The sequence below is a fragment of the Zonotrichia leucophrys genome, chromosome 1A (assembly GCF_028769735.1).
Source record: "Zonotrichia leucophrys gambelii isolate GWCS_2022_RI chromosome 1A, RI_Zleu_2.0, whole genome shotgun sequence".
In the NCBI taxonomy this organism is placed as follows: Eukaryota; Metazoa; Chordata; class Aves; order Passeriformes; family Passerellidae; genus Zonotrichia; species Zonotrichia leucophrys.
Genome location: NC_088170.1, coordinates 734,049 through 750,366, shown reverse-complemented (window position 1 = coordinate 750,366; position 16,318 = coordinate 734,049). Strand labels below are relative to the sequence as shown.

At 42.2% G+C, this 16,318-nt stretch overlaps 1 protein-coding gene across 12 annotated transcripts in view; it reads left to right on the top strand.

The window, feature by feature from the left end:
- Positions 1-16,318, top strand: part of SOX5 (SRY-box transcription factor 5) — a 592,640-nt gene that overhangs the window by 343,385 nt on the left and 232,937 nt on the right. For 10 of the 12 annotated variants that reach the window (XM_064734473.1, XM_064734430.1, XM_064734449.1 and 7 more), the window contains one exon: positions 12,510-12,741. In XM_064734473.1, the coding sequence (XP_064590543.1) occupies positions 12,510-12,741 (232 nt within the window). The remainder of the gene's footprint in view (positions 1-12,509; positions 12,742-16,318) is intronic. The other 2 variants (XM_064734490.1, XM_064734499.1) reach the window with 1 other exon arrangement.

Below are 16,318 nucleotides of genomic sequence, written 5' to 3'. Positions count from 1 at the left end.
TGTAGCTTCAAAATGCAGTAGCTGCTGAGAGAATTTAAATTTTGTCGTTCCTGATCAATTGCTTTGGATGCTGCAGCTATGCCACAGAGTGACCATGGCATCCTCCAGTACAGAAGTTTTCTTGCTGGTGTTGCCTTCAGATAGGTCAAAAGGCTTTCTGTTGCTCTTTTTACATATAATACAGGTATGTAAAACTGGTCTGCATTTTTACATGGCTGAATTGTTCTCACTGCCAAATCCATGTAGCTCATGTAGGAAAAACAAAAATTTATATATGCGTGGAGAGTGTAGAAGGGAGAAAAAAAAGCAGGAAGTAAGGAAGTTTGTTGTTCATTTTTAGGTAAGAAATAAGTTAATTTTCTGAGGTGCTCACCACCTTCTGCCTGAAGGAATCCAGAATCCTCCTTCTCCTGGGGGCCAGTGGTGCCTTTGGAATGCTCATTTCCCAAGCAGTGTTTGCTTTCCTCATGAGCCTTCTCACTTGAGTTTTAGATCTGAACATCTGGATTCAGACTCACTTACAGCATAACTGAGTGTATCCCCAGCAGGGAGAGGGTTTTTGGTAGGAGAAGTCTTTTCAAGAAAGCTGTTACACCACTTGTTATGGCAATGGCAGCCAGGTTTACTTTACTGTAATGTGTGTTTATTCTTTTCAGAGGACTGTTGCTGTCATCTCAAGTTGGACTTCATGGCAATGTGTGCCTCAAACTGCTAAATTGTTCTAACACACCTCAGTAAAAGCAGTTGCAGGCCAGACCATTTTAATGGTGGTTTTTAAGTCTGTTTGAAGGCACTGTGATGGAGGGGAAGAGTCAAATGTTTATTTGAAGATGTGTTTGAATGAATCTTCCTACATAAATTTGCCAGTGCTGGGAAAGAGGGGGCTCTGCCCCTTTTAGATCACAAAGGCCTCTCAGTGGGGGATGGTTTTGGTAATGGAAAAAACAAAAAAGGGTTCCAGCGTGTGGTGGAGGAGGTAAAATAAACAAACACAATGGATGATTACTGCTCTCCATCAAGGCTCCTTTATCCTGGCAGGCTCAGTCAGTGGGCAGCGTGTCAGCCAGCTGTCCTGGGTTAGGGCAGGTTTGGGAGAAAACCTCCAAAAGGGAGCAGCATCCTCTGAGTTTGCTTGGGGGCAAGGATGTTCCCTTCAGGCTTTTTCTCCTTTCCACCCCACTCTACAGCTTCCAGAGCTTTTTTAGGTAGATCACTTCTTGCAGGGATGCTGCTGTGCTTGCCACTGCAGCTTTTCTGAATGAATATTGGAGGCCCCCTGTGATTCTCAGAGTTGTCTGTTCAGAGGGCTCTCCCATTTTCCTGTTTGCTGGTTTGTTTTTACCTTTCCTGCCAATATGCTCTCGTTTGTGCAGGGATAAACGTGTGTTGCATGGCTGTGTTTTCTTACCTAGCAGCTCCAGCAGTGTTTGCAGTTGGTTTGTTAAGCTGGATAATTATCAGCTGGTTGTGATTGTTCTTTTCTCTTGCAGTTTTACAGGTATGTCTCAGAATCAAACAAAGCAAAAAACCAGCTTTAAGTCAGTCCATGTGCCTGCATGAGGAAGTGTGTTAGCATGTGCAAGCATTGGTTATTTAGCACAGGTTTTGGAAAGTGCCCAGTAGTGCTGGAAATGGAACATGGATGCTCAGAAATCAGAAAATTACAGCTGTGAATGGTGCCTGTACAGCCCTGCTGTGGGTGAGCAGATGTGTGATTGCACCACCCCTGTTTTTAATGTGAATCTTTAATTCTGACGTTTTTCAGAATAAAACCTGGAAAGGAGTACAACAGCTCTGAGATAACTGAAGCAGATTCTCAGTGCAGTGTGCACAGCCAGTGAGGCAAGAGCCCTCACATCATGCCACACATTTTTCCTCTTTTATCCCCCATTTGTTGGGCCAGAGATGATCCATGAGTGTGGATCATCTGAAGTAGGAGATGGGAATGCAAAACCGCCTGAGCACTTGAAAAAAGTTCATTTTCTCTCTCGGAATAGCAGAGCGTCTGAGTAGAATTATTTTTATTTAAACAATTTTTGTTTTACTCTATTGGTATTTCAGAGTAATTTTCCGAGGCAGCAATTTTCACTGGTTTCTGAAAGGCAACATCTGGGCTTTGGAACAATCTCTTTTCAGCTTTGAAAATCCTACCTCAAATTGCTCGCACGTTATAAATGTTCAAAATTTTTTTTTTGGGTGGTGTTTTTTTAGCATAATGGAAAGGCAATGATGTATTTATTCCCTGTGATTTTATCTTCAAGTTCAGTTTGATTTTTCTTTCTTGGGGTCTCCAGGATTATTTGTTCCTGGGCCAGGAATGCACCTGTCATGTACAAACCCTCCAGAAAGGGAGGAGCACGCACATGGATGATGTGAACAAAAAAGAATAATAAAAATTCTGGGCAGCTGGAGTTAACCTGTTGGGAAGAAGAAGTTTACATCCATTAGAGACATTGCTCTGCTTAAGTTTATTTTTTTTTCATAGCCCCCTTCACCACACACACAGATGCAGAACTGATTTCACTGTGTGTAGTTCTTAAAGGTACAAATGGTTTCTGTGAGGCCTCGGTTCTGCTCCCACTAAACTTAATTAAAGGCCCAATATTTCAGTGATGCAAGTTTGTGCTATCAGTGGTTATCTGCTTTACTGGCATGATCAGTTTGGCCAGGAAACCTGCAGGACACCTGTGGATGGAGGTGTTCATGTTTGCTTGTGGGTTTTTGGTTTTTTTTTTTTACAAAGTGCTGACATGGTGCAAATGTGGATGCAAGTGATGGTTGGAGTTAGATGATAAGGTAGAATGATTCTGCAAATTCAGATGTGTAAACACCAGTGGTACCATGAAAATCACTTTATTAGTGTAATTCTATGTATATTTACTGGAAGGAAACACACATGCAATATAAAGTTATTATTGTGAACTTAACAGTTGAGAAACTGAGAGTGAAGTGGAAAAAAAAGAAACTTCTAAAAATTTCTCTGTTTCTGGTTTGTGATTACACACAAACTCTGTGGAGGAAATGTTGCTTAGAAAATAGTTAAAATACCATTTGTTGAGTTTAGAATTTAAATAAAGAAAGGGGAAAGGAGAAGGGGGGCTGAAGCTCAGTGGCTGTTTGTTTGGCACTCGCATCAGACACTGGCGTGGTGGAGGAGTGGAAAAGCTGTGTCACATTCTACCAAGGTCTCAGTCAAAATAATGGCTCCTCACACTGTAATCTGGGCATCTTTTGGGGGAGGATTCTTCTTGTTAATGTTGATTCTACTGAAAGTAATTCATCTTTTAACAATGCTTGAAGAAAAATTTGTGTCAGCTTGATTAGACAAATACTGCAAATGACTGATAATAAGCTCCCAAAACTCCAAAAGTTTTAATGTTTACTAACTTTCCAAAATGAGCCCATCTTTCTCACATTTCTCTGTAATGAGTCAGCCATAATTGTCATAATTTCAGGGCCGTTTCAAGTCCTGTCCTTCATTTCTCTCAGTGGGGATTAGGTGTGTGATGTGTGGATTCCCTGTGTCTCCCACTCAGTGTCTGCAGCAGGACTGATGACTTCCCTGTCATTTTCAGGTATTTTGTGCATTTTCAGGAGTTTGTGCAGTGAAATCTCAAGGCTTGCAATCTCTGATTATTTGACTAGATCCTCTTTGCAGTTCAGCAGGCAGAGGAGTGGTGATTCCCTGATGTCACAGTGATTGAGGTTGTGCTTTCAGCTGCGAGCCCTTCCTAAAACTTCACGTGAAAATAAAAGCAAAGCTCTGCTGTTTTTGTGGTGGCATGATGACAAATTTTACATCATAATAAAAAAAGTATAATAAATAAATAATTAGAAAAGCAAGATGTATGAGGAGCTGAAGAGTCAGGGTACATTTCTGAAAGGTTGGGGGCTGGAAGGAAAGGAAGCCAGAGTTAATTTGAGGATGCGCTGGAAAATAAATGAGCTTGTGGATTTAATTCAAAATCATCCAAGCAGAGTCTTTTGCATGAAAGAAGCCAGCGATCAGGCTCAGTTTGCTTGAAACATCAACAATGGCTGCATCCTGCTGTTTCGGAGTTTGTGCTGGTGGATGCTCATGGTCCCTGACACCGCGGCGCCGTGGTGCCACCACCACCACGTGCCTCTCCTGCCCTGGACAAGGGCTCCAAACTCACAGCTTTGCAGCTTGGACCCCTTGGAAACACACTTTTCAGGAGCTCAAATCTCATCCTGGTTTAAAAACGTTTCACTGGATTTTTGGCTCTTTTAGCTGATATTACAGATGAGTGAAAAAGGAAATGATTATGAAGTTGGCAGGTGCCAAACACAAATCATGAGCACACAGGTTCTGCTGCTGAAGCTGCCTTTGAATTTGTGTCTCTGGGTGAATTGCTGAGTGCTCCTGCTTAGCACACACCAGTGACATGCACAATCTCTCTGAGATCTATGGAAGAATTAGGTAATATTCCTTACAATAATATAGCAGATAGGAGTGCGTTCATTACCTTTCAAATCTGTTTTGGCTGAAGGCTGCTTCCTTTCAGGCCACGGTATTTCACTAAAAACTTGCTCTTGCACAGTCTTTCCTAGTTACCTGCTTCAAAAAGTCCCTGAAAAGCTTTGTGTAGCACGTGGTGGGAATGTTCAGCATGAACTTTTTTTTGACAATGGATTTTACTAGACTTGATTTTACAGTGGTATTTTTGTGCATAAATTCCTTGCAAGTGCAAGAAAATGCAGATTATAAAATTTCAGTTGATGGCATGGAATTTTTAGAAAGTGGTTTTTGGGTTTGTTTTTTTTTTAGTTTTTCTAATAAAAAGAGGATTTTGTTAACTTTTGCTTGAAGGACACTTTTAACAACTTTAGTATTTGAGAGGTTCAAATATTGTTAAATTGAAACTATTTATTTACCACTGGAACTTGGAGCAGTAGCTTTTCTCAAAAACCAGTTTCCAGAGTATGTGGAATATCAGGTTTATGATCTGGGCTGCTGATATTACACTAAAATTGAAAATGGTTTCGGAATCAAATTCCTAAACCTTCCCATTTTATATTCAGAATCCTGTAAACTGGAGGGGACTGTCTGAGATTGTTCATGTTGCCCCATACAGAGGGAAATCTGGAAAGCCAAAGGGAGAAGGTGGGCCAGTGAAATGGAAATTATGGGGTGTCCCTAAGCATAGGATTACTTGCGGCAGCTCCAATAATAGGCAGCTGAACAGAAATATTACTCAGGTTGTGCTGTAGTGATCTTGTGTTAACAAAGTTGACTTATTCACCAAAACCCCCTTTGAACAGCACCAGTTATTTGTAGCATAGGTGTGCTTTAAAAGATAAGTGATTGATATGATCCTAGAAAGTAATAATTAGCAGATTATCCCACCTCAGTGTGAGTGACAGATTAGAGCACGTTTCACTCACAGTTTTTACTGATTAGCAGATCACACACTTTTGCTTCTTTTGCCTTTTTTTTTTTTTAATTGTGGAATTACTTCAGTGAAGAATTCCAAACCAGGCTGTAAATGACTCAAAGATATTGCCAAATGAAGTCTGTTTTTAGTGGTATGTGTAGAAACAAGTCAGGCTTGCAGTTCCCAGTGGGACAGTGTGTGGGAGTCTGCCACCCTTACTCATGTTGAGTAATACCTTATTACACAAGTAATCTTGTCAAAATGAATAGAGTTGGTTTTTTAGAGGTACTAGTTATTCAGTGTACATAAATAATGAATTACTTTGGGGCCAAAACAGAATGGAAGCCGTTGTTAGTGTTAACTGGCACTTCTTGCCAGGGCTGTGTGTATGAGAGATCACAGTTTCAGTGAACCTGGGGGGAAGAGCTGTTTTATTATCATTAAACGTGGTCAGGGATGAGGCAGATACATTGCTGACATTTTGTATAGGCTTGTGTTTATGCATCTATACATGTGTGTGCTCATACATTAGATACATGCAGCAGTGCTGCTGTCTGCAATCATAATTATTTCCTGCGGAAAGGCAGTCTGCAGCTTCCCAACAAGGGCTGTAATTAGAGGTAAATATCCCTGCAGAGAGGCAGACGGAATCCCAGGCAAGTTTTTGGACTGGTTCAGCTCTCAGTATTTGATTTGGACTCGGGCCGTGTTCAGGAGCAGATTCCTGGTGCTAGGCTGGTGCTGCTCTGCCCCTTATCCTCTGCTCCCATCCCTGCTCATCCTCTGCTCCCATCCCTGGGGCTGCTCTGTTCTGCTCCTCATCCTCTTTTCCATCCCTGGTGCTGCTCTGCTCTGCTCCTATCTGTGCATCCTGTGTGCTCTGCTCTCATCCTCTGCTCATCCTGCTTGCTCCTCATCTCTTTTCATCCTGTGCTGCTCTGCTCCTCATCTCTCTCCATCCCTCTCCCTCTCATGCTGGTGCTGCTCTGCTCCATCCTGGTCCTGCTCTGCTCCTCATCCTCTGCTGCCATCCCTGGTGCTGCTCTGCTCCTCATCCTCTGCTCCATCCCTGCTCTGCTCCTCATCCTCTTTTCCATCCCTGGTCCTGCTCTGCTCCTCATCCTCTGCTCCATCCCTGCTCATTCTCTACTCCATGCCTGGTGCTGCTCTGCTCCATCCCTGGTGCTGCTCTGCTCCTCATCCTCTGCTCCATCCCTGGTGCTGCTCTGCTCCTCATCCTCTGCTCCATCCCTGCTCATTCTCTACTCCATGCCTGGTGCTGCTCTGCTCCATCCCTGGTGCTGCTCTGCTCCTCATCCTCTGCTCCTCATCCTCTGCTCCATCCCTGGTGCTGTTCTGCTCCTCATCCTCTGCTCCTCATCCTCTGCTCCATCCCTGGTGCTGTTCTGCTCCTCATCCTCTGCTCCTCATCCTCTGCTCCATCCCTGGTGCTGCTCTGCTCCATCCCTGCTCTGCTCCTCATCCTCTGCTCCATCCCTGGTCCTGCTCTGCTCCTCATCCTCTGCTCCTATCCCTGCTCTGCTCCTCATCCTGGTGCTCCTCATCCTCTGTCCTCATCCTCTGCTCCTCATCCCCTGCTCCATCCCTGGTGCTGCTCTGCTCCATCCCTGCTCTGTCCTGTTCCTCTGTTCCATCCTGCTCCCATGCCTGCTCATCCTCTGCTCCCATCCCTGCTCTGCTCCTCATCCTCTGCTCCATCCCTGACTCAGGGCTGAGGGGTTTAAACCCAGGAGGGTTTGTGGCTGCCACAGGAGCTCAGAGGTGATGTTCCCATGCCGGTTCAGAGCTGGCTGTGCCACTGCAGTCATGCCTGGTTATGGTGAGAGAACAACAATGCCTCCCTTGATAAGGGGGAAAAGAGATTCTTGCTCAGAGTTTTGACATACAGTTTAAATCATCCTTCTACATCCTGTGGACTTGGAGCTGTCAGAGAGGCAAAGCCTGTGTTTGAATGGAAAAGCTTTTTATTTCTTTAAAAAGTGTACCAGCTATAATTATCCATAACTTTGCAGGCCTGTTTTAATGCTGGTTTATAATTACAGGTCTTAATGCTAGATTATAGCAAGTCATTTATAAATAGTCAGAAGAGAGGGGCCTGGGGAGTTTTTAACCTGTGGATTGCTGTGGGCTGTGTGATTGCTGTGACGGGATTTTGCCTGTGTGGGTATGGGGTGAGCTGTGCAGTGATTGATGAATCCCTTAATTAACTCCCAACAAGTTAAGATTTATGGCCTCATATCTTTTTCTCCTGACACATCTGTGTTTGACACTTTTGAAGACATGGATAAGCCCCTTCTCCAAAAGCTTTTGTAGGTATCTGAAATGTTTCTGAGGTATTTTGCTTAATGTAACAAGATTAGAGTTTTATGACACAAAATTTATTAAATTTTATGGCAGGAACAATCCAATTGGAGAGGATGCAGGTTGTGTGCTAGAGGGCACTATCTCCTTGAGTACTGAACACCACTTCAGGTTTATTTGGGGAGTACAATCAAGGATGAAATGAACCAAAACCAATGAACAAATGGAGATGTAGAGGGGGACACTTAAGTGAGGTTCTGTTAAAAATAGTAATAATAAAAAAAATACAGCTATGGAAAGATCAGTTCTGTGAGACACTGAATCCAAGGGAAAAAGCAAGCAAGAAAAATAGTCATATTTAGCAGCCTGAAATTATTTGGATGGAAGCAATAAGTGTAGGAAACAATTCATGTGGATGTAGTGAAGCTCCTTTTTGCTCCAGTGGGAAAATCCAGCCATGCTGAAGTCAATGCAAAAACCCTGAGATCAACAGACACAGGGTGCCAATTTAAGCCTACAAAGAGTCTGTTACAAACTGAAGGGCATAAAGAAATATTTGGAGAAACTGTTGTAATATGAATCACATAAAATATTTGTTGGATAAGAGTGAGTTAGAACAATGAGATTTTTACTTCCCTGAAAAAACATTCTTCCTACCAGGAAAAGCATTTATTCAATGGAAACTGAACAAAAAGCATGCTTGGGTATTTTGCCTGCAGTTTCTACATATTAAGAAGCCTTTCTGAAAACAGGTCTGTTTACAGGGAAATTTGAATTAATCCCCAGAATTAAATCTTCAGTTCCATTTGAACCATTGATAAACTCAAATATGGAGATGCATTTCATAATTCCAGTGTGTTTGTGGAATGGCCTGGGTACAGCATGTGCATGAGAACTTTGCGGATTTAGGTCCTCTAAAAGATTTTCACCTACCTGTTTTTATTCAGTAGAAGTGATTAATGACATTTCAAAAGGCAATTCTTCTTGAAACAATGGAGTTGCAACAGATTTAATCTACATTTGGAATCTGGTGTGCTGTATTGCTTTTGTACTTTTGTACTTTTCTGAGTTACATCTTAGGGTTTTGGGTTGGTGGGGTTTTTTTTAATCCTGTCCATAAATTGGTGTTTCCTGTTCCACTGTAAATCTTCTTTCAGAGTGATGTAACTGAAAATCATTCTGAGTTTAGATTTGAGGAGAAGATCTTGGAAGTCCTGTGAGCTGTGAACTGTTGTGTTGTCACTGAGGGCAGATCCAGGATGTTTGCAGTCCTTTGTTAGGATGGGATAATTCCAGCACTTCATTAGGGCTAGATCTGGTTAAAAGAGCTCAGTTTCAGGTGGAGTTGCTGCTCAGAATTCAGCTGTTTCCCTTTCCTTGTTGTTTGTGGTGGGAACTCTGCTTGCATCTTAGATATGGAATCTGTTAAGAGCTGGCATTAGCTCAGTAGGATAAACAAGATTTATGGAAAGAAGAATATAGGGGATGCATGATGTAGGGGTATGTGAAATTTGGGAAATGGACCAGTCAAGCTGTAGAAATTATGAAAGACATTTGTAGATGACTTTTTCTTGTTTCACGTTTTCTGCTTGGGAACCTCTCAGAGATTTATTTGACCCTTTGCTACTATAGACTTTGATAGTCATTATCCTTTAGGAAGACATTTCCAAAAGTAGATGTGGATCTATTAATTTATTTATTTAAATCTTCCATTTTCTTGTGGAAGTTTCCTGGATGCTCATAGGGAGTAAGAAATTTCTGTGGAACTGATTTTTGTCTGACTCGGGCTGGCTGTGGACAGAGCTGCCTGAACACAAATTGCATTTGATGGCTGAGCTGTCCAGGTTTGTGTGACCATTTCTTTGGGTGTTGTTGGAAGAATAACCCAGATTAAAGCTCTGTTTTGCTGCCTTAGCCATTTTAGTGATTTGTTAATCTCCTAGGCTCGTGATGGGCACGTGGCTTGTAATTTAAACTGGATGTTTTAGAGACAAAAGGAAAAGTTTCTTCTGCCCTTTCTGCTTTCACTTTACTTTGGTCTACAATCCAACGTGTAGGTTTTCATTTTAGATCAAAAGCAAAATAATCTCTGTTACTGCAAGTGCGTGGAGGTGGACACCTCTATTATCTTCCTTGTCTGTTTATATAAATTCCCTGCAGAAAATTATTTCATCTCTGTTGGGAACAGTGACAAGCAGAGGAAGATGATCTGAAACTCTGTATTCACATCCAAAGTTAACAGAGGAGCTTTATTTCAGCGTGATATTCAAACTTTCCTTGTGAAGCAATGTGACAGAATCTGTGTTATTCTAGGTTAACAGCAGTAGGAGTTCTTGACACAGTTTGAGTATATCATGTATAATCCAAATCATCAATACAGAACAAGGCATCCTCTCTCTCTCTAATTTATTGTCAGAGTGAATTGCAGTGGGGACTTTTGTGTGTGGCTTACAATATTTTCAATCATTTTATCAAATATAACTGTTCTAAAGTATAGAAAATTACTGTGGAATAATTGAGTAATGATCTTGTGTCCGTCCCTTTTTGTTTGCCAAAATTGAGACGACTGCTTGGTGCTGATTTTCAGAGAGATTTTGTAAATGCTCGGGCTTCTATTAAAGTACTGTTAAAATGAGTAACCAAAAAACTTAAATTCAGCAGCAAATGTCGATCTCTGTGCAGTACAATGCAAAATATGAATAATTCACATTAAGTTTAGAAGGGAGCTGTGTGGTTTCTGCAGAAGGGTTTGAGATCTGTCACATCAAACGTAGCTGTAAAATGCTGAATTCAGTGGGCTAGTAGCAAACTGCCAGTAAGAGTCTCTCTGTGATCTCTGTCTTGGTGCATATGCTTTGCTGCAGACACGTAGGTGGGGAAGCCTACAAGACAGAATTCAGGTAGGATGTATGAAGTGTTAGTCTGTTGGACTGAGGCAGACATTAATAGAAAATACAGATTGGTTCTCTGAGCGCTGGCAATAGGTGCTGTTCAGAACAGCCCATGTGCAGCTGCATGTAGGTTCTGGGAGGGATTTTTTTTTGTCTGAGTTTTTGTTGTTGGTTTTTCTGGTTTTTCCCCCCCCTTTTTTTTTTAATATAATCTAACTTGGCTCAGGAGGCAAGGCTCAAAATGAGATCATTAGGAGCAAAATAAGTCTTAACAAAGGGCTGTTTAAAGTGGCTGTTTGTTTTCAGACCCAGTTGACTGCTGCTGAGAACCTTTCCGTGCTCAATGTGCCAAACCCTGTGGACAGGCTGCACCCACAGCAGCCCCACACATGGCTCAGGAGCTCCTGGGCCCTTCCAGTGCAGCCCTTTAAGTGCAGAATAAAAAATGGGGTCATGAAAATCATAAAAATGACATTTTTGAGGAGGAGCAATATTACTTCAGCCCCTTTTTTTAACTTTTGCATACAAATAGTCTTCTGTTTCCTCATTTATAACTTTATTTATTTATCATTATTTATTATTATTTATTATATAATTATATAGCGATAATTATATAATATAATATTCTTTATTATTTAATTTATTTATTATTTAATTTATTTATTATTTTAATTATTTAATATTTAATTTATTTATTTATTATTTATTTATTTCCCTATTTTTCACATCTTCTTTTGGCTGTGCCTAGAGGATTTCTCCTCATTCTGCTCCTTGTAGATGCCCCTGGTTAGCACAGGGGCCATCCATGGACAGAACCTGATTTTCATGAACAAGGTTGCTGTAATTAATCCTAGATTTTGTCTGCATTTTAAGACTTGACTGTACCTCCCTCTGTTTTGGAGACCAAGCTGGAAGCCTTCTGTGTTCTGTAAGATTTTCAGTAGTGCTTGTCTTGAATGATACTTGAATTTGCCCATGATTTAGGTTTCTTTCAGTGTTTCTAAAAGTTGGTGATAAACATGTTCTATCAGACACTACCAAAAACTTCACAATGTAGGCCTGAATTTCAAGTCAATATTTCTGCATGGGTTTTGCAATGTGTGCTCTAGGTATCTTCCTTGTGTATCCTTTTCTGTGGAGGCACAGATATAAATTACATTTTCATGAGGGTTTTTATTCTGATCTAGCTATAGAAAGGAATAATTTGATATGTAGCTAGATTTGATAGCAGATCTTCATTCAATCTTGACCTTAATTCAAAGCCCCTAACTTTATTTTGTCAGAAAGCTTAGATTATTAATGTCCAAATTAATGTTTAATTGCTGAACTATACAGGGTCTGCAGACCTGGAAAGATCCTTGCAACATGACTGTAGCACTCAGTTGCTCACATGGGTGAAATTTTGTAAACACAGACATTTTGGCCCGCTAGCAAGTTCTTTTATTGTGTTGTATTTTATTTTACCTTATTTTTTTTATCAGTTGTGGTCAATAATGAGATGCAGATGATTATTCCTTAAAAGCTAGGTTGACAATGGCTTGTATCAGGAGACATTCTGTCTTCATAGAGTCCCTTGCAAATGCAAAACTAGATGGGTATTTTTTAAAAGGAATTGCATTTCATTATGCAGTCTTAGGTGAATTTTCATGTTTAAGAAGCCAGAATACAAGGGAGTGCTATATTAGTGTATTATTCTCACAACAAACAAGGCACTGTTCTGTTGCTACCTGCTTGGCCATTGTTCCCAATTGTGTGTGCTTTGCAGTGGTATTTGGATGGTTTCCTGCTCTCTGCCAGCACAAAAAAGGCATTTCTGTTACAATGGCCCCTAACCACACAATGACGGCATTAAGGATTTATTTGGAGGTTTCATTATTTTCTCCTCTTTTGTTCCTTCCAGGATGTCTTCCAAGCGACCAGCCTCTCCGTATGGGGAAGCAGATGGAGAGGTAGCCATGGTGACAAGCAGACAGAAAGTGGGAGAAGAGGAGAGTGACGGGCTCCCAGCCTTTCACCTTCCCTTGCATGTGAGTTTTCCCAACAAGCCTCACTCTGAGGAATTTCAGCCAGTTTCTCTGCTGACGCAGGAGAACTGTGGCCATAGGACTCCCACTTCCCAGCACAACACAATGGTAGGTTGGCTTTGCTCTATTGTGCTCTATCTGCTCTGAGCTCTGCTTGGCACTCAGAGCTGCCCTGGGTGGGGAGTGCAGGGCACAGGGCACCCCTCATCCTGGGCAGCTGTGCCCCTGGCCCTCACCTTGCCTGCTGGCATTTGGGGTGCTGCAAGTGTGAGAGCTGCACTGCTGTGAGCTGCAAGTGTGTGTGTGTGTGTGTGTTCAGCAAACAGCAAGCGGGTTTGGAGCCCTGCAAGTGAGAGTCACGTTTGGCATGGAGTCTGAAACATCGCCCTGGTGCCAAGTTTGTGCAACACTAAGGCTTCAAAGACTGCATGAAGGCACAAGAAAAAAGAAACCAAATTCTGACGACTTAAAAACTTACATCTGAAGCGTGATTCACGTCACAGATACCCACAATAAAATTTACCGCGCTTATGAAATTAAATCAGCTCACTGCGTTTTGGCCTGTGAGTTCCACTCTACAGCTGACTCTGAGCACTCGATTCATGGCAGGCAGCAGGCCAGGGGAAGCCCAGAACTGGCTGTGTCTTAAAGAACACAAAACAGTGCCCTGTTCTTGCTGGCATTGTAGTGTCACTGAGCTGGGTTTGGGCACATGGAGCACTGATGCATTTTCAGAAAGGCTGAGAGGTGCAGGGAAACCTCCCCAGCACTGATGCATTTTCAGAAAGGTTCAGAGGTGCAGGGAAAGGCCCCAGCACTGAGGCATTTTCAGAAAGGTTCAGAGGTGCAGGGAAACCTCCCCAGCACTGAGGCATTTTCAGAAAGATTCAGAGGTGCAGGGAAGGCCCAGCACTGAGGCATTTTCAGAAGGGTGAGAGGTGCAGGGAATGGCCCCAGCACTGATGGCATTTTCAGAAAGGTTCAGAGGTGCAGGGAATGCCCCAGCACTGAGCATTTATTCAGGAATAAAGGATTTCAGAAGGGGGTGCAGGGAAAGGCCCCAGCACTGATGCATTTTCAGAAAGGGTTGAGAGGTGCAGGGAAGACTCCCCAGCACTGAGCATTTTCAGAAAGGTAGAGGTGCAGGGAATGCCCCAGCACTGAGGCATTTTCAGAAGTGAGAGGTGCAGGGAACCCGCACTGATGCATTGAAGGAGAGGTGCGGAGGCCCCAGCACTGATGCATTTTCAGAAAGGTTCAGAGGTGCAGGGAAAGGCCCCCAGCACTGATCCATTTTCAGAAAGGTTCAGAGGTGCAGGGAAAGGCCCCCAGCACCCAGGAACTTGCACAAAGCTCTGCTGTGAGCACAGAGCCTGCACAGCTCTTGCCTGTTTACAAATTGGCTGTAACTTTTCTGTCAGTCCCCCACCTCCACTAGGGCGCTGGTAATTTCACTGGAAGGGAAGATAATAAGTGGACCTGCATATTTGAAGGCTTTTAAAAAGGCATTGCAAAATAGGTGATAGTGTATTCTCATAAAAGCCTGCAAGAGCTCCACAGTGGTATTTAAGCCCTTACAGCTCATTATGCATATGTAACAAGCCCTAAGTAAAAAGCCTTAGGGATTATTATTTCTCATAGGACCAAGTCACTGGATATTCACTGAAGCTGCTCTCCTAGACGGAATAACTCATTGATCCTGATCCATTTCCCTTCCTTTTTTGGGCTAATGCTTAAGCTCAGACAGTGCTTTGGAATACATAATTTTAGTTTGTGTTATTGCAACTTTACATGGGGAAAGAACATCACTGGAGAAATTACTCATGGGCAGACAATGTCATTATCTTTTTCGAGCTTGTTTATTTCTCATCCTTTATCTTATGTTTTATGGAGATGAAATTCATTAACGTAACAGCTCCAGCCAGTGGGATGTGAGGGTATGTAACTAATGTATGGGCTTTGGTATATTGTGGCCTTTTTTAAGAGAGTGTTTTAAAGATAAGGAATTGTTTCTGACAGCATTTAAGTCAATAGATAAAGTTGTGATGGCACCAGTAGTGTAGAATCAGACCCTAATGAAATAAAAACATAATGTTTGCTAAGGATCCAGCAGGAGTATTTCAGCTACACCTCACTGGGACATTTAACTGCTCTTTAGCTGATTTTAACTAACCCCTTTGCTTCTTTGGTCATTTCAGTTTCTAAGAACAAGAGGTTTTGCTGATCTTCTGGAGTAGCTTCCTGCTATGGAGGTTGTGTTTAATGTGATGTCAGAACAGTGTTTTCTGTCCTTTTACAGTACAAGGTGCTGAATCAGGGGTGTTTTAGGTAGTTTTGCTGCAGCAGTGACACACTGCAGCCTTACCTGAGGCAGTGTTTGGGGAGCTCTAAGGGTCTTGTTTTGTCCTTATACATATTTAAGAGGATTGGCAGGCTGCATGAATGTAACATTTTGGTAATATCTCCCTTTCAGTGAGGACTGTGTTGTGCATCATCACTCAGGTAGTTCAGAAAGGATGGATGCAGCCTGTGTGTCTCCAGAAGGAAGGAAGTGATCAGTCTGAATGAGTCAAATAGCCATAATCACTCCCTCTGCTGTTGTGGTAGATAGTTATCAGAAGGAAATCACTGGGTAACATTTGGGTGACTTCAGTTTGTGTGCTTAGCAGTGACAAAAATCATTCCCACAGGGCATTCACTGTCTAATGTGGCAGAGGACATTTTTGTACTGTTTCAATTGACATTCTGCTGTTTTATCCTCTCTGGGCAGCAGACCCAGGTGTGTGCAGGTGTGCACACAGCAGCACAGGCTGCAGTCTGATGGAGTTTTACTGATAAAGCTCCAGGACTTTACGGATAAAGCTTCCCAACTTGCAATCCTGGAAATTCACCCTGTTGCACTTCACCGAGTTTTAGCCGCCTAGTGAGCCAGCTCAAAATTCTGGGTAGGTTTTTATGAGAGGAGGTAAAATTCCTATAAGGACATCTTCAAACCTGATCAAAATTGGCAAAAATCTGCAGAGCCCACCAAAATGAACAGGATGTTTCTGAGGATGTTGGAAGTGCAGCTCAGTTGGGCCAGGTCTCCTCTGGACATCTCCACCAGCCTCACTGTCTCCAGCTTTCTCTTGATAGACGAAACTGGGTACTTATTTCAAGTAGGAAAACTCTTCTCCTGATAAGAAATGAAACAATAACTTATCAGATTTAGAGCAACTACTCAGTAGAAAATAAGAGGCAAATGGTTTGACCTGGAACATATCTGAGATTGTTCCCTGCCATGAGCCTTGCAGGGAAACACTTGAGGATTACAGTATCAGTCAATGGCTCTTCTGAAGAAACCTGTTAAGGCTACAGTATTTGGGTAGCACAGACAGTTGTTAGCTCATGTGAGTTACAAAGGTTTGTTTTACTTGTTTCTATTTGCCTGCCTTTATGTTCTATTTGTCTGCTTTTGCAACTCTCAAGACCACTGATCTCCCCAATGGTGTCCGTGTGCTAAATTCTGGAAAATGAGAAATGTCAAGGCTAAAAGCACTGATTAAAGTATTCCACAGGCATGGTGTGTTTAAATCAGACCATCCTTTTTAGCTGTAGAATATCAGTGAAATGCAGGATGGGATTAAAAATAAAATAAATAAAAGAAGTACTGAAGAAAAGGTCAAAGTGGTAAGCCATAATTTTG